This window comes from Panulirus ornatus, chromosome 73 (assembly GCF_036320965.1).
Source record: "Panulirus ornatus isolate Po-2019 chromosome 73, ASM3632096v1, whole genome shotgun sequence".
Classification (NCBI taxonomy): Eukaryota; Metazoa; Arthropoda; class Malacostraca; order Decapoda; family Palinuridae; genus Panulirus; species Panulirus ornatus.
This window is the reverse complement of record NC_092296.1, coordinates 625,512-651,057: the sequence shown is the minus strand read 5'-3', so window position 1 is coordinate 651,057 and position 25,546 is coordinate 625,512. Positions and strand designations below refer to the sequence as shown.

The window sequence follows — 25,546 nt, the reverse complement described above, 5'->3', positions numbered from 1 at the left end:
AGTAGAGGATGGAGACAGATTAGTTAAGGTTTGAGTTTGAATGGAGAGAACCTAGAAAAAATAAAGTGTTTTACATACCAGGGAATGGACTTAACAGTGAAAGAAATCATGGAAGTGAAGTGAGCCTAGGGGTGGTTGAGGGGTGAAGGTCCTGGATGCCCTAAGGAATATGTTGAAATTGAGGTCATTGTCTATGAGAGTAAAGATGGATATATTTGATGGTACAGTACTCTCAGTGGTGTTGTATGAATAAACGGCATGGGCCTTAAATTACAAAGTAGGGAAGAGGGTGAATGTGGTGGAAATTAGATGTATGATTGATATGTGGTGCTAGGAGGGTTGATCAAATAAGAAATGACATGATAGAGGTGTGGTGAGAGAGCTGAAGAGAGTGTGTTAAAATGATTTGGTCATATGGAGAGGATGATTAAGAGGGCATGCATGTCAGAATTGGAGGAACAAGGAAAAGAGGGAAACCAAGGAGGAGGTTTGTGGATGGAGTGAAAGATGCTTTGAGTGTTCAGGGCCCAAACATACAAAAGGGCATGAGTTGTGCGATGGATAGAGCAGATTGAAACAATGTGGAATACAGGGAGTGATGTGCTGTAAATGGGCTGACTGGGGGTATAAAGTAGTCAGGGAAAACCATGGAAAGGTCTATGGGGCCTGGTTGTGGATATGTTGCTCTGGTTTCAGTGTTGTTCTTTATAGTTGAAGAGTGAATGTGAGTAGGTAAGGCCATTTCTTTTTCTGTTTCTGGCACTGCTTTGGTAACAAAGAGGTATGAAAAAATGTTAAATATTCATCATAACTTGATGAGTATTTGATTAGTATTGCTAACCTAGATGTGTAAAGCAGATGGACAAGAATAGCCAAGCAAACAAGTATCTTGGCATTTGTTTTTGGGTAAATTCATTCATCATGGTGGCATTAACCTTGTATGTGCTGGAATGATGATTTTGGGAGTTTAAGATCAAGGGAAATAAATTTTTGATGCTCTGCCTGTACTCAAGAAATGTTTTCCACCTTTCAAAACTTAGTCTAATTCAATTTGCTGTGATATATTAATTTCATTTATCCTCAGCTGGTTTGAAAATATAGTGCGATAAGGCATTCATACTTTTGTGTGATCATAGGTGCTGAGCTTTAGATTATTTCTGCTCTTGTTCAATAAAGGATTTTGATTGATTTTTGAGATTAGAAGCCTTGGCTACATAGGTATAGCTAAGAGTTGATGCTGAATTTAAAGCTAATGAATATTGTATAGCATGCCTATGAATATTTATGTACAATACATATATTTCAGAATATAAGTATTAATCTACCAGTTATGCAGAATCATGTTGGATTTTGATGAAAATTTGTAAGAATGCTTTTGCATATTTTAGTAGTCCTCATATCAGTTTTGAAAATTGAGATGAATCATTCACCAAAAATATAGTTCAATATATCCAAAACTGTAGTTGGTGGGGGATGAGAGGGCCTGGGAAGTGAGTCAGGTGTGTGCTGATGCTACAGCACTGGCGGCAGATTTGAGTGGAAAACTGCAGCAATTGGTGACTGAATTTGGAAGTGTGTGAATGGAGGACTTTGAGTGTAAATGTGAATATAAGCATAGTTAATAGGTTTAGCAGGGTTGAGGGACAGATTAATTGGGTTGTGAATTTGAAGGGAGAAAACTTAGAGGAAGTAAAGTGTTTTAGATACCTGGGAGTGAACATGGCAGTGAATGGAACCATGGAAGAGGAAGTGAGTTATTGGTTGGGCAAGGGGGTGAAGGTTCTGTGATCACTGAAGAATGTTTGCAAAGAGAGAATATTGTCAAGTGGGCAAAATTAGGTATATTTGAAGGTATAATGATCTAACAATATTACATGTGGAGGAGGGTGGATGTTTTAGAAATGAGGAATATTTTAGGGCAATATGTGGTTTGAGGTGGTTTGATTGAGTGAGTAATGGAAGGGTAAGAGAGACGTAAGGTGATAAAAAAAGTATGAATGAGAGAACAGAAGAGGCTGTGCTGAAATGATGGATATATGGAGAGAATGAGTGAGGAGAGGTTGACAAAGAGGACATATGAGGAATGAAGACACTAGGGAGACCAAGTTGGAAATGGAACAATGAACTGAAAAAGATTTTGAGTGATTGGTGCCTGAATGGGGGCCTGAATATGCTTGAGGGTGAAAGGCTTGCAAGGAATAAAGTAAATTGGAGCATTGTAGTATATGGGTGTTGATGTGCTGTCAGTGGACTGAACCAGGGCATTTGAAGTGTCTGGGTTAAATCATGGAAAAGTCTGTGGGTCCTGGTTGTGGATAGGGATCTGTGGTTTTGGTACATTACACTTGACAGCTAGAGAAAGGATGCCAGCTGATGCAACCTTTCTTCTGTTCTTAGTGCTACCTTGCTAACTCAGAATTGGCAATCAAGTATGAAAAACATCAAAAACTTCATGTTCTTGTCATTAGTTTTGTTAAATTTGGACAATTAAGAAATAAGCGAGATTGATCACTTTAGAGACCCCAAAACTCTGGTTTTACTGTTCTGAACTGCTCTTAAACACTTTTGCATATGTGATTTACCATTATATCAGTCCTCAGTTCAGTTTCAGGGATAGGATAGAATTCTACATCCACACTTGTATTGATGTGTGATTCCTGGTTTTGAGATCCCTTTGTAGAATTGATTAAATTATGTTGTTTTGATCACTCTTTGGCTAATTGCTATCTTGGTATGATGTTAGTGACACTGACATTCATGTTTCTGCAGTGTAGCACAGAATCTGAGGATATGCTGTCATATGTTTGCATGTAGGATTTTAGTGTTAGAAATGCTCAGATGTGTAGATTTAAAGAACAGCAGTATTATTTTTAATGTCCTTCCTAAAGTTATGAATTCCATGAGGGTTTATTCATGTTGGTAAACCATGTAAATCTGTGTGATCTTTATGAATTTTTTTTCATGTGTAAAGATCTGTTTTACTTTGTATGCAGAGAGGTCCACTGGTAGAAGATCCTTGCAGTCACAGCAGGCATATCCACCCCTCATGACCCTACAGCCTGGAAGGTGATGTGATGTTTTTTCAAGTTTGGTTTACTCGTTGATAGATCGCTTATGTGTATTGAATAAATAATTGAAGTTCATCTAAGTATATATAAACCAGGAGGCCTCCACTTATGAAGGGGATGCATTTCTGGACTTCTGTTAACTCACAGCATAATAAAATAAACTATAGAAACTCATGTTTCTAGGGAGCTACATTCCTGACGAAATTCTTCCCATTTAACTGTGAGGGATGGATTACTATATTTGTATACAGTACCTGAAACAGCATATCACTCATATGCAGTACCACAGTCTGTTATAATGTAATTTAGCTAATTATAACAATTAAAAAGGTATTGTCATGATGTAATTTAGCCAATTATAAGTTTATTATAAAGGTAGTCCTAATGTAATGTAAATACTTATTAATTAATTAGAAAGGTAATGTATTGGAACATGGTAATGAGGGCAGTAGATGCTACTGAAGTACATTAGGGTGGACTTAGGAGTGTGGTTGAGAGATTAGAAGAGGGTGTGTTGAAATGGTGTGGACATGGGAGAGAATGAGTGAGGAAAGGTTGACAAAGAGGGTATACGAGTCAGAGGTGGAGGGAACAAGAAGTGGGACACCAAAATGGAGGTGGAAAGATGGAGTGAAATAGATTCTGAGTGACCAAACCATTCCAGTACACCCACGTCTGCTCTCTCAATCAGACTTTTTATTACCACACATCTCTCTTACCTTTTCATTACTTATTCGATCAAACCACCTCACACCACATATTGTCCTCAGACATCTCATTTTCAACACATTCACCATCCTCCGCACAACCCAATCTATGGTCCACACCTCGCAACCATATAACATTGGTAGAACCACTATTCCTTCAAACATACCCATTTTTGCTCTCGTAGATAATGTTCTTGCCTTCCATATTGTTATCTTATAGCAAGGACTCGACTCCATACCATTTGTGTAGTACTAGGCACACTAATGACTCAGCTAAAGGCAGCATAGCTGAGTGGTCAGGGTATCCAGCTGCCACACAAGTGGTATGGGGTTTGATGTCTTGCTGTTGTAGGGTATTACGTGTTCTATAAAAGTGCATATTCATTTGCACAGTGTTTGTATATATATGTGTGTGTGTGTGTCTCTGTGTGTACATTTGTAAAGGTGTGTAATATGGCAGTTGAAGGTATAATTAGGTGGCATGGGGTATTTAGTGATGGAATGGAAATAGTGTACAGCTTATGGGGATGGATGCTGAAAAAGGGCTAGTAATTGGGAATACCTGGTTTAAAAAGAGGGACATACAAAAGTGTACATATGTGAGTAGAAAGGGTGGTCAGCAGGCATTTTTTTGATTACATACTAACTTTTAGGTATTCAAGAGAGAGACTTTTAAAAATGAATGTGCTGAGAGGGGCAGCTGTTGGGATGTCTTATCATTAGAGACTTTTTTGAAGAAATGCCAGGAGAGATTGAATGGGTAGAATGGCAAAAGGGGAGAGTGAATGAAACAAGGGGGTGGGTGAGGGAAGGAAGGTATTTAGTGAAACAATGCTGGCATGTGCGAGAGATGCGTGTGATATGTGTAAGGTGGGAGATGGGTAGGTAAGAAAGGGTAGATGGTTTTGTAAATATTCTAGTTTGTTCTAGAATATTAATTTAATGATTTATTATGGATGTATATCTAAAAACATGAAAAGTATCATGTGCAGATTATGATATATTGCAATGTTTATTACAGCTTTGAAAGTCCGGTTAGAAGAGATCGCTCTGATTCTTCATCGAACTGGCATTCGGGCAGCTTTACATCAGTTGATCAACAAGATAGGAACACGAGAGACATTGGCACACCTCAGAATACCATGAATATTGAAGTGAGGGATGATGAGCAAAATATGATAACAGTTGAGAAGCCAGGAGTGTTTATTTCTGAATCTTTAGAGGAATCAAGTATTACTGCAAGTAGATGTGATAGTTTAGAAACAGAAGTATTACCGGTAGAAGAAGTTGAAGTCGTGGAGGACTTACTAGAAGCAGATATGCCATGTGAATCTGAGATGGGGGACCCTTTGGCTGATGTTATAGTATCAGATGAGGAAATATCAGAGATGGTATCTGAATCCAGGAAAGTTGGAACAAACAGTGTGACCTTAGGGGTGAATCCTGCATTAGAGATTGATAATGTTTACACATTAGCATGTAGTCAGATACAGTGTGCATCAGAAAAAGATTTAAGCAGAAAGGTCATAGTTAATTCAGAATTAACTGATAAAGAAAGATGTTCACCGTTAAATCAGCATGCCGGTAATACTGTGGAGTGTGCATCACCTCCCACAAAAGAGGACAGACATAGCAGAATTTTGCCTAATAATGAGGTAGAAACAGAACACAGCTCTGATGATAAAGAGATTTCAGTTATTGTTAGAAAAGCATCAGAAAGAAAACTGAGTACCAGGAACGATTATGAATTACAAAAGAACATGGATTCATCTAGTATAGAATTATCAGAAACACTTGAGAAATTACTTCCTGTTGGTGGAGAGAGGTCTAAAGATACCATGCAACAGGATGAAGAGAATTCTAATACAAAGAAAATGATTCATTCTGTCTACAGCTCTGATGATGGTGATGGTGGTGGTTATGAAAAACAAAAGCCAAGCATATTAGCAAATTTGAGTGTTGAAGAACAAGTTAAATATCCTGATAATTCTTCAGAGTCCATTACTGAACAGGGAGAGAATGACGTAGGCCATTCATCATCTGCCATTGACTTTGATGTCTTAGAGGAGGAACTCTTTGGAAATGATTACCGGGAAAATAAAGATACTGAGAGGAACTCTAGTCCAGCAGAAAGTCTAGAAGCTGTTAGTAGTTCAGCTTTTTCTGATCAGGAGAGAAATCCTGTAGATACTTCAAATGAAGATGATACTTTATCTAATGGTGTACGAGCAAAAGCTACGAGAGGTAATCAGGAATGTGAAGACAATGATTCAGCTTTGATAGCCAATCAGAACTCAGTTTCAGGTATGGTAGAGGCAACAACAACGTTAGGTAATAGCACTGATCAGTTATCAGAGGATGATAAAAGAATGACCAAATCTGAAACACAGAAAACACAAACACAAGAAAGAAGTATTTCACCATCAGTTGAGCATCCCAGACACAAATTAGATTTAGATTTTACTCGTGGCTTATGTAATGATATCCAAGTTTTAGGAGAAGATTGCTGTCATCAGCTTTTAGACAAAAAAACAGAATGGCAATTTTCATCCAAAATTAAGAGTGACACTCAGAAATCAGTCACTCTTAATGCCCATTTATCAAGTCAAGACAATGCCCGAATATCAGTTGAGGTTGATTCTCAAGTGTTGAACAAAGATGAGTCACAAAAGTCACACAGATGTATTTCACAACTGTCAAACAAAAGGGACTCACAAGCATTAACTACTGCTGATGATGATGATGCCCAAGATGCATCTGGAGGTGATATCCAAGAGTCAGTGAGACACAAAGCACATAATCCAGTTAATGATGATAAACCTGTACCACTCAAGAATGATAATCAGATGACTTTCAAAACAATGGGTAATAATCAGATATCACATTCCACCAAGAAAGTTGCCCAAGGATTTGAGTCAGATATGCATGATGATAGTATATTAACCAAAGATAATGCCCATTTGTCAGACAAAAATATTACCCAAGTTCCAGTCAGGAACAGTGGCCAGGAACCATGTAAAGATGGTGGTCAAGTAACATTAAGAGATGATGACGAAGTGTCTGCCAAGGTTGATTGTCTTAAGTTAACCAAAGATGCTGTCTGGATATCAGCTGAAGGCAATGCCCAGGTGTTAGCTGAGGAGATTGCAGAGCCAGTCAGTGCTGGTGATGTTCAGGTGTTAACTAAGAATGTTGCCCAAGTCTCATCCAAGAACAATGCTCAGATGTCATCAGAGGTTGAAATTGATGAGACTCAAATATTACTGAAGAATGATGCTGCAGTGTCAGTCAAGGATGATAATCAGCTGCTAACCATGGATGTTAATCATGTTTCTACCAAGACCATTGATGATGAACATATGTCATCAAATATTAATATTAAAAAGTCATCTGTTTGTGCTGTTCACAGCTCACCCAGTGATGGTGGCCAGGAATCAGTCAAGAGTGTTTCACTGATGTCAGACGGGGTCGTTAGCCAAGTGTCAGGCGAGAGCAATGCACTGATATCAGCCAAGAATGATGACCAAATGAGAGCCAGGGATGATGTTCAGGTGTCAGACATTGGGAGCAACCATTCTTTAAAGAAGGGAGGTAAGAATGATTCCCAAGTGCCAGACAAGGATGATGCCCAAAAGTTAAACAAGACTGATGCTAAAGTGACAAATAAGGACAATTTTCAAGGGTCAGGTAAGGATAATTTTGAGATGTCAAACAAGGCTGTGGATGATACCCAGATTATACCTGAGGGTGACATTCAGGTACCAAGCAAAACTGCAGATGATACGAAATTTTCAACCATGGATGATGCTCAGGAGTTCCTTAAAAGTAAGGTTGATGCTCAGTTTTCTGCTAGTAGTGATATTCATATGTTAGCCAATGATTATGTCTCACTATCATCCATTCCTAAAGATAGAGTTTCATCTGTGACCAAGGCTGACAGAGAGGTGTTGATTATGTCTGAAGATGTTGCTCAAGAGTCACCAGGGGATGACACTGAAGTGTTGATTAATGAAGATGCTCAAATGATAACCTTAGATAACTCTCAGGGGTCAACTAGGAATGATGCCCAAATATCCACAACGAATCCTGAACTGCCACTGGAAGATGATGGCAAATTGTATACCACAAAGATTCCGTCAAACAGAAAGAAGAATGTTGACATAGTAACAGCTAATAAAGATGGCAAAGTGTTGATCACGAAGAAGACCGATATCCAGTTATCAACCAGTAATTCCCAGATCCCAGCCAAGGATGATATCCAGGTGTCAACTGAAATGAGGGGTGATTTTCAGGTGTCAAGTAAGGATAATGCCCAAGGGTCATGTAAAACCAAGAGTTCTATGGAGGTGCCAGAAAATAATGATACTCAGTTGTCACCAAAGACTAGGGATGATGCATCAGTGTCAGTTGAGGGTAATACCCTAGGGTCATCCAAGGATGATGCTAAAGTTGCACTTGCATCTAGTGATGATGATCAGTCATTAGTAAAGAATGATACTGAGGTGCTAAGCATTGAAAATGCCCAAGTGTTAACCAAAGATAGATCCCAAGTCTCAGCCAGGAATGCTGCCCAAATACCAACTAAGAAATCTAATTTGTTAATGAAGGATGGTGACAGAGAGTATATTGGCATGAAAGATGACAAACAAGTGTCAGTCACAGATGATGCCCAACAGTCTAAAGCCAAGAATATAACTAGTGTACCAATTAATGATGGTGATAGAATGTCAGCCAAGATGAAAGCTTATACTGAAACACCAACTATATATGATGCCCAGGTGACAGTGCAGGATGATGCCCAAGTTTCTACTCGGGAGGATGCTCGTGTTTCATCTACAGATGATATCCACGTGTTGCCCACGGTAAAGTATGATGCCCAAGGATCTACTTGGGAGCATGCTCAAGCTTCACATACAAACGATGGTAATGTTTCACTCATGATCAAGGATGATTCCCAACCATCAGTTAAAACGAATCCCAAAGTGTCTGCCAAAACAAAGGATCATGTCACGATGTCAAGCATTGATAATGCTCAGACTAAGAATGCAGCAAAGATATCAGATAGTTGTGATGTTCAGGTGTCACAAAAGACCAAAGATGGTGCTCCACTATCAGCTAAAGGCAGAGCCCATTCCTCAGACAAGGGTGATGCTGAAGTGACTACAAAGATAAGGGATGATGGGTATATTTTGGCCAGGACTGAGGATGATGTCTTGATACTTCACAGCATGAAAAATGAAACTCATGTTTCTAGAAAAGAGAATACCCAAGTTTCAACCAAAACCACAGGTGATGTCCAGGTTTTGGCAAAGACTAGTCATGATGTCCAGATGTCAGCAGAGATGAAGGATGGAGCGCAGGTATCTTGTGAGAATGATGTCCAATTATTCACTAAGAAAGATACAGAAGGGTCATTAAGGGAAGATGGCCAGGTGATAGTCAGCACTAAAGGTGAAAGTGAGTTGTCAACTAAGAAAGAAGCCCAACAGTCAGCTAAAACTAAGGATGGTAATGAAGTGTTAGCTAAGACCAAAAGTGACAAGCACATGTCACATAAGACCCATGATAACTTTGAAACATCAAACAAGAACCAGGGTAATACTGAAGTGTTAGCTGAGGTATTGGATAATATCTGTATGCCACATAAGAACTATAGTGATGTTGAAACAAGAGCTGAAGTCCAGGGTGATGATGCAGTGTTTGCCGAGACACTCCATAGTAATGCCCATAAGATCCATGATGATGCTGAAACAGCCAAAATTCATAGTGATGCTGAATTGTCAGGCAAGTCAGATAGTAGTGTTGAAGTGTCTGTCAAGACAGTGGACAATTTTCATGTGTCACCCAAGAGCCAAGGTGATTCCCAAATAATATCAAGGAAAAAGGGGGATACCCAAGTGTTACCTAAGACTCATGGTGATGCCGTAATGTCATCAAAAGCTGGAGATGATGCTGAAGTGTTATTATGGAACCAAAATGATGATCTAGTGGCTGTAAAGACCAGAAGTGATGATCTAGTGGCTGTAAAGACCAGAAGTGATGATCTAGGGGCTGTAAAGACCAGAGGTGATAATCAGGTTTCACCCACAGCCCAGAATAATGCCCATGTGTCACTTGTAACTAAAGATGATGCCCAAGTGTTAGACAACATCAAAAATGGTGTTCCTCTTACAACAAAGAATGAGAATAATCTGCAAGTGATGAATCAGAGCAAGGATGCTCAGGTGATACAGAAAAATAAAGATATTGCTCAAGTGCTGACCAAGACCAAGAATGGTACTCAGATAATGAACAGGACCCAAAATAGTGAAGTGAAAACTAAGACCAAAAATGGTACTCAGACAGTAGCCAAGACCATAGATGCTCACCCTGTGACATCTAAGGCCACTGTTGATCCCCATTTAACAACCAGGCCCGAAAAGGACACTCTAGTGATGGACAAGACTCAAATTGATGCTGGAGTGACAACCAAGACCAAAAACGGGGTTCAGACAGTCGCTAAGACTACGGATGTTACTCATATTATAACTGATACCAGTAATGATCTCAACTTGCTATCCAAGACCAAGAATGACACTCAAGTGATGGACAAGACCCAAAGTAGTGCAGAAAAGAGAACTAAAACCAAATGTGACACTGACTTAATATGTAAGACCAGAGGTGATCCACAGGTGATAGACAGTAATGATCCCTATTTGATAACCAAGACCCAGAGTGATTCTCAAATGATGGATAAGACTCAAAGTAATGTTGAAGCGAAAAGTGAGACCAAAAATGATACTGACACGATAGCTAAGACCAAGAATGATCCCCAAGTGATAACTGAAGCAAACAGTGATCCACAGTTAAGAACCAGGACTAAAGATGATATTCCTTTGGCAACCATTACTAAGGATTTTCACCATGTGACAACCAAGGATGTTCAGGCAGTGAGCAGATCCAAGGATACTTCCCAAATGTTAGCCACAGAGGATGTTGAAGTGCCAATTGATTTTGTTGATCAAGAGGATAGTAAAGTATCTAATATATTGCAGGATAGCACCACCATTATAAGTGAAACAAGTTATGTGGTACCTGATGGGAAAACGCAACTTGAAAATGATAATAATTGCCATGATATGAACAGCATTTCAGCGAATGAAGAACCACACAAAGCAGTCTCAAATTTGGATCATAATTTGTCATTGAAAGTATCGATCGATAGGTCTATAATAAATACTAGAGATATTGAGGACAGGAAAATGAAACCTCTTCATGTAACCTCTGATACATCTCCATCCTCAGAAACAGAGAATCTGAATGGTCTTCCGTTACTCACTCAAAGTTCATCTCCCATAACAGAAAAAATGAGTTTACCTAAAGTTGAAATCGGGTTAGACTGTTTACGAGATCAAACCAATGCCAGCCAGTTAGCTGTTGGTCATCCACTAATCCCAGCAGATGATTGTACCAGGAAAGATACTGAGGATATACCAGCAGTAGCCGATAAGGCTGTGGTGGATTTAGGAAAGAGCATGACAGTCAAAGATAAAGGATCCAATAAACTCGAATTTTGTCCAGTTAGGAATGATGGAAGCAAAAACAAAATTGAATTTAAGACTGATATGAACAAGGAATTGGAGAAGAATGTTAGTTCCTTAGAAATGACAGTGCAGCCAATTAGCAATGATTCTAAAAGCACAGAGTCTTGTTATATGAACAAGGATTTGGAAAAGAATGTTAGTTCCTTAGAAATGACAGTGCTGCCAAGTAGCAATGATTTTAAAAGCACAGAGTCAAAGAAACCAAGTAACAATGATTCTAAAAGCACAGATTCAAAGAAACCAAGTACCAATGATTCTAAAAGCACAGAGTCAAAGAAGAACACTGATTGCAACATAAAGAGCACACATGATTATGAGAGAGAAAATAAGAAGGATCACAAAGATCATCATAGAAAGAAAAAGGTGCGTAGTTCACCATCAGAAAGGAAGAATCATAGTGACAGCATCAATAATAACAGATCTCAGAGTGAAAGCACGAATGCCAGAAATGAGAAGGTATCAGGTGATAAGAGTCGTAAAAGCATTTCATCAAAAAAGAGCTCCAAAGGAAACACATTAGATGTTAAAAGTTCAAGAACAGATAATGAAATTTATGGAGATGGTGCATTAGACACTGGGACTTGTAGTAAAGAAAGTACTGCTGAACTGAGATCAAGATGTGAAACTAAGGACAAAGAGCACACTGGAAGTGAGAAGCTTGGTCATCATCCTCTAAGTTCTAGGAGTGACTCATCTCAATTCAGTACTACTTCACTGAAATCTAATAATCTCTCATCTCAGGAAACACCAGGATGTAAGTCTTTGGAGCATAGGTGTACAAGTAATACAGAAGACACAATATCAAGCAAAGATATAATAGATAAGAACTTAAAGAACTTTGGACAAAAAGAAAAACAGATGATTTCAAGTTCTTTGTCTGTAGATAGTAACAAATCTGAGACTACCTCATATATACCTGGCTTAGATATGAATGATGGTAAACATAACAAATCTGAGACTACCTCAAATACACCTGTCTTAGATATCAGTGATGGTAAAAGTGGTCTTGACCAAAAGTTTTTGAAAGAAAATGTAATGAAGGAGAACAAAGTTGATGATCATATATATAAGGACAAACTAGATGAAGGTAGGAGTGATGAAAGTAATTTGTTAAAAAATTTCCTGGGTAGCTCAGAGGAAACTGAGGAGTGTGCAAGGATCCATTCAGAAAGGCATGAAGATGCTTTAGAGAGAGAGTTAGAGAAATTTGAAGGATGTGACAGGACTCACAAATCTCCAAGACAAGATGATCTTGAAGGAAGCATCATTTCAGTGAACAAAGAGAATGAAGTTAGAACTGGAAACATTAATGAAAACTTTGAAGAAGTGAAACTTGTCCATAATGTTGAGGAATATTTTCTTGACCAAAGATTATCCACAAAGAAATCAAGCATCCAAGAATGTTATCCTTCATCAGGAAGCGTAGACAGTAATAGTGATAAGGTGTCATCATCCCTACCTTTGGTCAGTCAGAAAAGCATTAATAGTTTAGAGAAGAACAGAATTGCTTCTGGAGAAGGGGATCATGTGCACCTCATACCAAAACAGTCTTCTGATAAAAAGTCTCAAACATTGCAAGAAAGTTCGAAAAGCAAATGTCAGGCTGTTGACAGAAAGGAAGTTAAAGGCTCAGCAATTGATGATAAGAGATCTAAGAAAAGCAGATCTCTTTCTGTAGACCAGCATAAAGAAAAAAGGCATTTTCCAAAAATGGATAAAAACAAGGATAATAGTCATCAGGAAAAAGAAAAGCCTACATCTGGAGACAAAAAAGAGATTCAGAATACATCAGTAAAAACATCTAAGGTTAAAGAAATAGCTTCATCAGTGTTTGACAAAGAAATGGAGAAGATATTTGGTGAAGACAAAGTTTTAAAATCCAAGAAGAAGGAAAATATTGCATGTGGAGTGTCCAAAGATAAGAAGAAACATTGTGTAGCATCCAGTAGTAAGGAAAAAAGTCAAGTTGTTTCGTTAAAAGAAAATGTTGGGCCGGTTCCGAAGGGAGTGAGCCAGGATTCATTGGTGAAAGAGAAGATTCAGGAGGTACAAGGTAAAGAAAAGAATATGGGATCATCAAGTGAGGGAACTCATCAAAGGTCATCATCATCAAAGAAAAAAAGCCAGAGGTCATCTAGTAAGGAAAAGAGCTGTACTGGGTTATCAAATAAGGAAAAGAACCATTCATCATCATCAGATAAGGAAAAGAATCATGCATCATCATTAGACAGGAAAAAGAATCGTAAATCACCTTTAGGAAAGGACACTAGCCATGGATCATCATCAGGCAAGGTAAAGATCCAAAAGTCATCCCATGATAGTGAAAGACAGCAGAAATCTCCTTTAGATAGGGGACACAATCAAAAGTTGTCCTCTGGTACAGAGAAGGTCTGTGCTTCATTAGGTAAAGAAAAGACGGAAGAATGTCCAGATGTGGATATGAATCAGAAGTCATTAGTTACGGAAAGGTGCCAAGAGTCAGCATGCAAAGGAAAAATCCAGGATACTTCAGATAAAGTGGAGAGACAAGGATCATCATCTTCACTCTCTAAGGAAAAGAGTCAAGAATCATTCTGTAAAGAAAAAAGATTAGCTTCTAGAAAAGAGAAGAGTCGATCATCAAGTAAAGAAAAATATCAAGAGTCATCACACAGAGAAAAGAGCCAAGACTCGCGTAAAGAAAAGTACCAAAAGTTAGTGAAAGGAAAGATTCAAGAATCGTCAAATAGGGAAAAGAGCCAGGTGCTGTCAGGTAAAGAAACAAGGCAAGATCCATCAAAGTCATCAAGCAAGGAAAAGAATAAAGATTCTTCAAATAATGAAAAGAGCAAGGAATTTCCAATCAAGGAAAAAAGCCATGAATCATCATGTTCACAAATAAAGAAAAAGAGTGAAGATTCCTCAGATAAGGAAAAGAACAGGGAATCTAGTAAATTGAATCAGGAACCATCATGCTCAACAAATTCTGAGAAAAATCCAGAATCAGTAAATAAAGAAAAGAATAAAGACTTATCAGTTAGGGAAAAGAATCAAGAATCAGGAAGCATGGTATTTAAGGAAAAGAGTCTAGAGTCAAGTAAGGAAAAAAGCAAAACTTCATCTGTTAAGATTAAGAGTAAAGAATCCTTCAGTAAGGAAAGGACAAAACATTCAAGAAAAACAAAAAGTTTAGAATCATTAAGTTCATTGAATAAGGAAAACAGTAGATCTTCAAAAACAGAAAAGAAAGTGCACTTCTCTAATAGGAGAGTAAGTAAGGAATTTTCAGATAAAGAAAAGAGCAAAGTATTTTCAAGTAAGGAAAAAAGTGTAGGATCATTAAGTAAGGAAAAAAAGCAAGACTCATCAAGTAGAGAGAAAACTCATGAATATTCCCTTGAGGATAAAAATTTAAAGTTATCAGGTGAAGAAAAGACTCCTGGATTGTTACTGAATAAGGGAAAGGTTCAAGAATTGCTAGCAAGTAAAGATAAGAAGGTGGAAAAACCATCAAACAAGGACATTGTACAAGGTTCACCGTCACGTAAGGAAGTACATGATACGCCCTCAGCCAAGGAAAAATGTGAAGGCATTCATCTAGGTGGTAAGTCCCAGTTAGTCATGTCAGACAAAGTGAAAATGCAAGATGTGGTATGTTCAAGGAAAGTTTGTGAAAACCAGAACAATCAAAATAAATCAGATCAAGATGTGGGCTTGTCTGTATCTTCTAGCAGAGAAGAGGATCAAGGAACTACCAGTGAAAGTGAAAGACTCTGTGGGGCATCAGAGAAAACTAAACTTCCATCGTCTCTGAAGGAGAGGTGTAAGCAGATATCTTCTGAAGAAGAAATTTGCCCAGCAGCAAATCAAAATCCAGATGACAGTTCATCCAACCAAGATCTGAAAGGCAGGATAATTCTTATTACAAAAGAAACCAGTAACTTTTTTAAAGGAAAGAAGCATGTCAGCCGATGGGATGTTGTTGAGAAGGGAAAAACCAAGGAAATTATAAAGAGAAGCCGATGGGATTCACAGGAAAAGACCCAGATTAACAAAAGATCAGATGAATTTAACAGTAAAAAAAATAAAGATGATGATGGAATCATGAAATATTCAACTAGTATCCAGGGAGAAAAAGAATATTCAAGGAAAGATGATGAAACAAATATGGTTAATCTTGTTGAAATTGAGGAATGTCAAAAAGGTGAGGCAGTAATATTAAAATCAAATCCAGTGGATATGCATTTGTTGATAAAAAAGGATAAAAGAGCAGTTTGTCCCAACATTCAACAAAATGAAGTTAGTGAAAGAAATAAGAAAATTATAAAGGTTTTAGATGATATGTCAAGAGATATGCCAGCTTTTAGTGATAGTAGTGATAGAAATGGGAGATCTTTAACATCAGAGGAACAGTTGCGTAAAGCTAAAAAGAAAAAAACAATAACAGACTTATTTGGAAAGCTATCTATGTCTCGCACAAAAGATGATGCCAACCAGTGTATTTCAGATGGAGCCACTGAAAGTGTAACTGAGTGTCCTCAAAAATACCAACCCAGTCATGCTTCTAAATCAGCCAAAGCGAAACCTTTGCTAGAACCAAAAAACTTATCAAAGATGGCAGTAGACCTTTTATTTGAGCCAAACATTACTCCCAAGGAGCAGAATGGATCTCAGTCATGCTCAAAAAGTCCCGCTAGTGTAAATCCTGAGTCTTGTAATAAAGGAGTGACAGAGGAACAATACACACCCCAACCACTATGTAAGGGGGGTATGAAGAAAGATTATGCTATCTCAAAAGCATCCTCAGAGCTTGAGTACATTCCTAAACCTAAGGAAAAAGAAACAAATTCTTCTAAATATGAACCCCATATTGTCTCAAAAATTATATCAGAGCCTGAATATGCGCTAAAGAGCATCAGAAAAGTTGCTCGTGAGCCTGAATACAAACCCAAATCCATCAGAAAAGAAGTCTCAAAGCCTGAATATAAACCCCAGTCCATTAGCAAACATACCTTGAGGCCTGAATATGAACCTCAATCCATCAGTAAAGGAACTTCAAAGCTTAAGTACAAACCACAGTGCATCAATAAAGGGAGTTCTGAGCTGAAATATGAACCTAAGTCACTCTTTAAAGTGACTTCAAAGCCTGAAAGTGAATCAAAACCTCTTCAGGATTCTATAGATCCAGAAGAAAAAAGCTCCTCCTATAAACCTCTTACCTATCAGAACAAGTCTCAGATTAATGCTAGAGGAAAGTCAAGTTTATTTGATGAAAAGACAGACATTTATATTCCCAAACCACTTTCAGAGGAAAGTGCTATTACTGAGTATATACCTAAGCCAGTGGGCTTGCCAGTAAGTAATATGGACCAAGAAGATGAGTATAACCCTCGTCCTATTGGTCTTGATAGACCAACACCAGAATATATTCCTAGTGGCATATGTGAGTCCCGTTTGAAGAATCCAGCACTTCCTGTTGAATGCGATGAAGAATATGTACCACTACCAGCGAAAATTTTGCCAAATAAGAATAATGAATCAACAGATAGTGAAGGAGACAGTACTTCAGAATCTTCCAAAGTGGATAGTAATTCTTCAGGATCTCTTAAAGTGGATAATAATTCTAACCCAAACCTCCTTGAAAATTCATCTCCCTCCATTTCTATGAATTCGTCAGAGACTCATTCGTTATTTGCGCATAGTACATCTAGTCATTCTTTACTGATTTCTCATACAGGTGAGAAAATTACACCAGGATTTTACAGAGAACAAGGAAGTAAAGACAGTAGTCAGGAAAATCAGAACCAGAATTCAGGATTCACAGGGAAAGGTTTTCCATCAAAAAACCAGAAACATGTTCCACCTAAGAAGAATGAAGCTGGAAGGCAGAAGACCAAGCCACCAAAAACTGAATCAAGTTGTGGGAAGTCAAAGATTCTTGTGTACACTCCCCCACCGCCAGCATATGATGTGATCCTTTCCACTCTTAGTGAGTGTGACCTTCCAAAGATTATGTATTCCACTGCCTTTTGCAGCAACCCAGATGATGTACCTGCAAAACCCTTAGAAGTTGGGGGACAGGTTTTGAAGCTTAAATCCAGAGTGACATCAGATTTAGAGGATTTTGAGGGGCGTTTTCAAGGAGATGGATTGTACAATTGGCGTTTTTTGTTAAATACGTTAAGTTCAGAAGATGGAGTTCTTAGGACTCAAGAAATGACATTGGGAGAAGGTAAGGATAAAGCAAATTTATCAGTTTTAACACCTGTGAAACCTCCACCATCACTGGAAGAGGTTATCAAATGGACTAAAGCTCGTAAAATCCTTGATGCTATGAAAAAAAACAATGATCATGGTGGAAAAGATGATGATGATGGTGACACCTCATCTCCAGAACAGAAAGATTTGTATTCTAGCAGTAAGAATTTTAGTTCCCAGTCCTCGAACACAATTGTGAGCCAGGAAAGTAGTACTCAGAAAGGTTCTTTGAGTGGACAGAGTCAGGGACAGACAAGAGAATCTACAAGTACTCATATAGTAAATACTAGCACACCACAGCAAAAAAAATTGTTAAATATGGAAGTGTTGCAGCTGACTCCCATAGGAAGTGACTCAAGTCCTATCATATCTTCTGAAAAAATAAGTCCATTGATTTCACACACACAGAAACGAAGGACAAAGCGTAGAGTATCATGGGAAGAGGAAGAATTGAGGTCCAGAATCTCGCCCATTGTGTCCAGGAAAAGGAGAGCTACTTTTGAAGGACTAGCTCCTTTAGCTGAAGAACCTGAAGATCAGATAAATCCAAAGTATGAATTGTGTTCAAAGAGAAGAGTATCCTTTGAAGGTTTAGCATTAAAACCAGAAAAATTAAGAGAGCAGACTGAAAGCTGTTCTGAGGAGCTGGTTGAATATCAAGATTGTGAAGACGAATCCTCAAGCAAGGAAGCTAGAGGGAAATCTGAAACTTTTACTCGAATTCCCGTATCTGTTGGAAACAATCAGGGTGAGACTTGATATGTCATGTATTTTGAATATTATGTAATTATTAGTTGTGAAAGTACTAACTTGCATATCTGTATTTATATGAATTATAGAAATTAGGCCCTTAGTTTAAGCATCTCTAATAGATAATTTTGCAGATCTCATCACTGAAGTTGGAGAAATCAAAACGAAGATGTCATCAGAAGTGACAATGGCAGACTCCCAGCACAGTACTGAAGAGCTGGTTGACAGCTCTCAGGCTTTAGTGTCTCCCCTCACCCTCTCCCTGACTGCCAAAGTAAGTTTAATTGGCCACATATCTGCATTAACCTAGTCTTCAGTCATGATTATTACATAGCACTGTACTGAGCCTCAAAACTTGAACATTGTCTGTGAACATACAACTTCTTAAATTTGTGTATGCTGTTTGCATTGAACGTGATGTAAGTTTTCCTGTGCTGAAATGTTTATGAATGCAGTATTTGAAGACTGCATATTTTTTATTAGATATTTTCCAAGGGAAACAGCTTTTGAGAGAATAATATTAAGGATTAAAGGGATGCATCTTCAAGAAAATGTGCACACATTATCCTTACAGTCTTTATGATGATTTTTAGGAGAGTTAGCTTTATAGTAACTTTATATGTGAATAAGAGATTTTATTTTCTTAATCCAGGGATAAAGTAGTGTCCTGAGTTGGTTGTGTTGAATGTGTTACCTTGGCTTATCGTAGGCCGTTATTGTCAGATTGCTGGTCTTATATTTTGTTAAGATTGTTTTGCCAAACTAGATAGAAGTAGTAAGTAGGAACATTTAGGTAGGAACTTAAGGTAGAAACACTGGGTAGAAGAAGAAGGTTGGAATATTGGGTGGGAGTGTTAGGTAGAAGTAGTCAGTGGGAACATTGGGAAGGAGCCTCTACAAACATTGCACTAAACTTGCCCTCTGTCAGTGACAGCTACTACCTACCTTTTTATGGGGCTCCTGCAGCTTTTAGGCTGTGCTGCAATCATTTGTAGGGAAATGATAGACTCATTTGGAATGAAAAGCTTCTTGACAAGATAGTACCGTTTCTCATACAGTAACAATGATACATCACCAAAGGTGACTTTCCATTCATGGTGTATTTTCACGCTTTTGGAGTCAGGTTACACTATATAGTCTCTGTATCTGTATTTGCATTTAATCATGTTTATTTCCCCCACCATGTGGTGTAATAGGTTATAAACCAGCAGTCAAGCCATAATTCCAGTGGTTCATCTTTGCGCCATCAACTTATGAACAGTCAATTCAGACAGCAGTTCCTAAGTTTCTCTGAAGGACAAGGATCATTCTCACAGGTAGTCACATAACAGTATTTAGAGTGACTGGGTCCTAGACATGCAGGAAGGTGAAAGGTATGCATGGGATAGAGTGAATTGAAATGATATGGTTCACAAGGGGTGATGTGCTATTAATGGACTGAACCAGGGCATGTGAAGTGGCCAAGGGAAACCATGGTTTTAAAGGTCCCTGGGGCCTGGTTGTGGAAAGAAGGCTTTAGTTTCACTCCATTGCACATGCCAGCTAGAGAATGGATGAGAGCAAATGTGGCATTTCTTAATCTCACTAATGTGGGAAACTGCAGACAATATGAAAGAAAAGTATACATTACCTTTCTGCCCCAGGAGTCACCTCTTACCTTATGAGGCTCCTGCAGCCTCATCCACCTGTTGTTACCTTAGGTCATAAAGTGTTGTGAGTTTGTTTATGTGCAGAAAGTGTAGGGCAATTGAGTGCATAGTGTCTTCCTTATGGCAGTTGCATCATGGGCATGGTCTTAGATTGTTAAAATGATGTTTGTGGTGTTGTTCAGGGAATTGTTGTTTCTGATGGATTTACGTAAGGTGGGTTTGAGTTTATGATTGAGTTGGGAGGTTGGGGGAAATCATGGAAAGGTCTGTGGGTCCTAGTTGTTAATAGGGGGCTGTAGTTTCAATGCATTACACTTTGTCAGTTACAGAATGGATGTGAGCGAATGAGGCCATTTCTTTGTTCTTGGCACATGTGTGTGAGATGGCTAAGAAAAATACATTGATTCCTAAAACACCTGTTGTTAATGTATGTATAGAAAACTGAAGCATGTAGTAACAATATTGTATTGGTTTTGTGGTAAATGAAATTTGCATTTTTTTGATATGTGTTTTTAATGTTAATGTGGTCATAGAAACTTAAGTGTATGGTAAGAATTTTTAATTAATTATATGATTAATGAAATTTGCTTTTTTTGTATGTGGTAGTAATCCTCTCATACCCAACAAAAATGTGAATAGGAAAGGGCAATGATATATCTTGGTGTAACTTCAACTTTCCTGTCATTTCTTCAAAAGATTTTGATGTTCTTTCATCACCATCATAGAAATGCTTTGTGACAGTATGAAGCAATTATATTTTTATTCTTTATTTCAGTCAATAGATGGCCCGTCACTGAATAATACATTTGGTTTTAAATTTTCAAACCACAACTTGTACGAAGCAAAGGCTCTGCATGAGGTATGTGCATGTTATTTTATCTGAGTATTTTTCTAGCAATAATTGTCTTGTTATTCTTACTTTACCATAGAATTTCTGTAGCATGATATCAGACATGATATGAAGTTATTTTCATGTATTTTTTGTATGTTAAAGGTATATTTCTGTAAGAAAATTATGCAGGTGTCCTTACTCTTTTCCACATAAAGCTGGTTGGGATGAATTTTCTCTCTAGGGTCATTCTTTCCCTTAGGCTTGAAGGAATTTCATAGATCCCATTTGCTGCCATTTGGTGAGGTTTGAGAGTCTTACCCCCTACCTAACCACCTGGCAGTGTTTGCAACCTACAACTCAGTCTGGGTTCCCACTGCTAGTCAGTAACCTGCAGTGATAATGTCATCTCACCAGATGTTATGTTGGCCACAACTGGTTGTTTCACGATTCTCTGGATCCCCATATGAACATGAGTATGCTATCAGAGCCTTAGGGTTCTTTTCTTCTAACCTTCTGCTGGGGATTTGGTTGTTGTCTAACAAATCCCAGTGATGCCTTACATACAATATGTAGTGAAATTCCATGTATCTATTTAAACTTGTGTAACCATCCCTTTGAATATTCACAGTCACAGTGTTTTTTTTTTCATTTTCTTTTGGTGAAGAAGTTTTTGTTTTAACCCTCATTATCCTTGTTATGCTCTCAAGCTCATGTTTCCTGCCCTTTCTTCTCCTCATGCTTCAAAAATTTTGTTATCAGTGATCTGTGAATTATGAGGTGATCAGTTGAGAACATTGTGTCAGCTGACAGGACAGTGATATCATAACTGAGTGGATGTTGCTTAATATTAATAGGGAAACTTGATCAAAGCTGTAGGCCACAAATAATGGTTAGTGAGGGAAGAAATTCTTAAACCTCACTGGAATGCAGGGGTTAGAAGTTCTGTTCAAGTTTGCAGGACACCCCCTTGGAGAGAAACATTTTTCTATTCTTCAGAACTTACCTTTTTGAAAGTGAGTTGAGATGAAAATTTTGGACTGTATAGGATTTGTTAATTTGTGAAAGCTGCAGAACAATAGAAGGGATTGCTTATGATGAAGAGGAAGTGCTAATGGGACATACATATGTTGAGAGAAATTTATTTTAGAAAGATATTAGAAGCTGGTGACTGAGTTTGGTAAAGTGTGTGAAAGAAGAAAGTTAAGAGTAAATGTGAATAAGAGCAAGGTTATTAGGTACAGTAGGGTTGAGGGTCAAGTCAATTGGGAGGTAAGTTTGAATGGAGAAAAACTGGAGGAAGTAAAGTGTTTTAGATATCTGGGAGTGGATCTGGCAGCGGATGGAACCATGGAAGCGGAGGTGGATCATAGGGTGGGGGAGGGGGCGAAAATCCTGGGAGCCTTGAAGAATGTGTGGAAGTCGAGAACATTATCTCGGAAAGCAAAAATGGGTATGTTTGAAGGAATAGTGGTTCCAACAATGTTGTATGGTTGCGCGGTGTGGGCTATGGATAGAGTTGTGCGCAGGAGGATGGATGTGCTGGAAATGAGATGTTTGAGGACAATGTGTGGTGTGAGGTGGTTTGATCGAGTAAGTAACGTAAGGGTAAGAGAGATGTGTGGAAATAAAAAGAGCGTGGTTGAGAGAGCAGAAGAGGGTGTTTTGAAATGGTTTGGGCACATGGAGAGAATGAGTGAGGAAAGATTGACCAAGAGGATATATGTGTCGGAGGTGGAGGGAACGAGGAGAAGTGGGAGACCAAATTGGAGGTGGAAAGATGGAGTGAAAAAGATTTTGTGTGATCAGGGCCTGAACATGCAGGAGGGTGAAAGGAGGGCAAGGAATAGAGTGAATTGGATCAATGTGGTATACCGGGGTTGACGTGCTGTCAGTGGATTGAATCAGGGCATGTGAAGCGTCTGGGGTAAACCATGGAAAGCTGTGTAGGTATGCATATTTGCGTGTGTGGACGTATGTATATACATGTGTATGAGGGTGGGTTGGGCCATTTCTTTTGTCTGTTTCCTTGCGCTACCTCGCAAACGCGGGAGACAGCGACAAAGCAAAAGAAAAAAAAAAAATAGAATTATTCTCCATATGAGTTAATTTGCTGGGCTTAGATTTAGTGAGAGGCTACAGTTGAATGGAGTAGCAAGTATGTAAGGTAAGTATACTGGTAGGATGTAAATACTGATGAGTCAGAAAGTCTGATGTCTCAAAATGGTTTTGTATGAAATTGCCATATTTAAATCTTGAAAATGATATTTGTAATATATAGGTTAATAGATATCTCTTTTTACATTAAACCTTCTTCATTAAAGATACCCTTTACTTTTTTTAAAGATTTTGAATAAGAGTTTTTAATACTGTATAATTCATTCAGTTCTTTATGTTTTATTTGTTTTACCCATTTGCATCAGACCCAGAATATTTCTCCTAATCAAATTTTCAGTGACTGAGAATTATTAAAATTTGATCCATGGTAACATTTGTAATTTGACCATATCAACAAATCTTTACTATTTAAGCACTCCTTACTGAGTAAGAAGTGTTGGATTGTGGCTGTTGTGGCAGTTACCTGCACATCATTGATGAAACATTAAGAATTTGTGGCAAGCGTGGACATGAAAGATTTCTGTGTAGAAATCTTTGCTGTTAAAAGTTTATACAGTATAAATGTTTATGTATTTAGCAGATATACTGAAAATGGCAGGTCTGCATGCCATCACATTTTGGAAATATAAAACCAACCCACCCTTGCATTTTGGAAAGTTTCTTGAAGCACGACCATCCTTTGCAAGACTGTTCCTTGTTATATTTTATTTGTTTCATTGTCGTCAGTTGGGTCACAGGCTGTCTAACCAGTGTGTAGTGAGTTCAAGATTGACATGAATTCAGCAGTATTAGACTACTTGTCCATTAGGTAGTGTGAGGAGAGAAGGAATTCATTTTCGGATGAAATGTGCTCTGGCAGTATGGATGGAGAGTAATACATCTTAGTGCAAGTGGATCTTGATGCAAGGATTCGTGATTTTTTTTGTCGTTCTATGAAGATTCTATGGAATCCTCTGTAATTGCCCTTGATATATCCAAAGCTTTTAATAGGGTGTGATAGTGGTGTCTCATCTGCAATTTTTCTCTCTTTTGGCTTCCCTCCCTCACTTTACTCCCTCATATCTAGCTTCCTTTCTGGCAGGTCTACCACTGTTGTTGTTGATGGATCAGCCTTTCCCCCTTTTTCCAGCATCAGCCGAGTCCCACTATGTTCTTTTCTGTCGCCTTCACTTTTTCTCCTTTTTATAAGCAGTTTTCTTTCTTCCACAAATAACCAAATAACCTTCACTTCTGCTCCTTCTTCATTCACTTGATCTGCCTCTCATCTCAACACAACCTCCTCAGTAAACTCAGCCTTGGACAGGATACCTGAATGGGTTAGGCGAAGCCTGATTAAGTTTATTCCTCAAGCCCCAGTTTCTATCCATCTCACTGTTGAAAATTCAGATAGAGTGGATTGGAAATTTAGATCTGTGCTTGAGTGCAAAAGAATTAAAAGAAAAAAAATCCTAAGGCTCCTTAGTGATATGTCAGTTAGGACAGTGCAGCGCTGCTGATATTTGGCCCTTAAGTGTATCAGAGCTGCAGGCTGTGTCCCAAACCACTCGTAACCCATAGGCACCAGAAGAAAAGAGCTGGTATGGGATACAGCTAAGTTCAGAAGTATCTTGTGTAATGACAAGTCCTGTGGTGAGTGTGTGCACAGTCCACCAGGTTGTTGTCCATTTGACCCAAAGTACATTTCAAGCACCATAAAGTTCCCTGCTTCTTTTATAGTGTGAGATTCTTTCGATTATTTTGGTGCTGTTAGACCTCGTCATCTCACTAAAGAATGAAAGTATGAACAGACAGTTACATTGAGCTAGTATGTATGAGCTAGTAGAATCTTACAGATTCATTTTAAGATTGCAAGGCCAAAGTGTTCTTGCAGGAGTGGGCTCCCTCCCATGTTGCCAGACTAGTCACTAATTGGTTTAAGGACTGTGCAGTTGAATTTTTCATTGAATGGTCTGGGGATTCATTGGATTTGAATCTAACTGAAAACTTGTAAGTGCTTATGAAAATGAAAATACATAAGAGCAGGAAGCAGCTATTTGTGATATTTGGGCAAAGGGTGGACCCTAAATGTCTTCAGAACCTTGCTGATTCAGTTCCTGGTCATTTCATGGAGTGTGTAAAGAGGAAAGGGAAACCAGTAAAGTACTAGCGGTGGTAATTATACAGTTTTCATGGTTTTATGTTTATTCTTGATGCTTGTGCTGTAGCTCCCTCATGCCTACTTCAGTGGTGAGGGATTGTTAGGTATTCCCTGCGTATTGTAGAAGGTGACTAAAAGGGGAGTGAGTGGAGGCTGGAAATCCCCCCCTCCAGTTTTTACTTTTCCAAAAGAAAGAATAGAGAAGGGGGCTAATTGAGGAATTTCACACTTAAGGCCCTACCTTTAGCACTACCTTGCTAACATGGGAAACACTACCTTGCTAACATGGGAAATGGTGAATATGTATGGGGATAGGGGAGAAAGAATACAGGAATGGGATTTATTTAGGGAAGCAGTGATGGCATGTGCAAAAGATGCATGTGGCATGAGAAAGGCAGGAGGTTGGCTGATTAGAAAGGATAGTGAGTGGTGGGATAGTGAAGTAAAGTTGTTAGTGAAAGAGAAAAG

General features: G+C 38.4%; 1 protein-coding gene across 1 annotated transcript in view; it reads left to right on the top strand.

The window, feature by feature from the left end:
* The window catches only part of LOC139748258 (uncharacterized), a 123,697-nt gene that overhangs the window by 49,719 nt on the left and 48,432 nt on the right, over positions 1-25,546 (top strand). Inside the window, exons 14-18 of the mRNA XM_071661193.1 lie at positions 2,994-3,066; positions 4,797-18,343; positions 18,480-18,619; positions 19,542-19,661; positions 20,770-20,853. Coding sequence (XP_071517294.1) covers positions 2,994-3,066; positions 4,797-18,343; positions 18,480-18,619; positions 19,542-19,661; positions 20,770-20,853 — 13,964 coding nt within the window. The remainder of the gene's footprint in view (positions 1-2,993; positions 3,067-4,796; positions 18,344-18,479; positions 18,620-19,541; positions 19,662-20,769; positions 20,854-25,546) is intronic.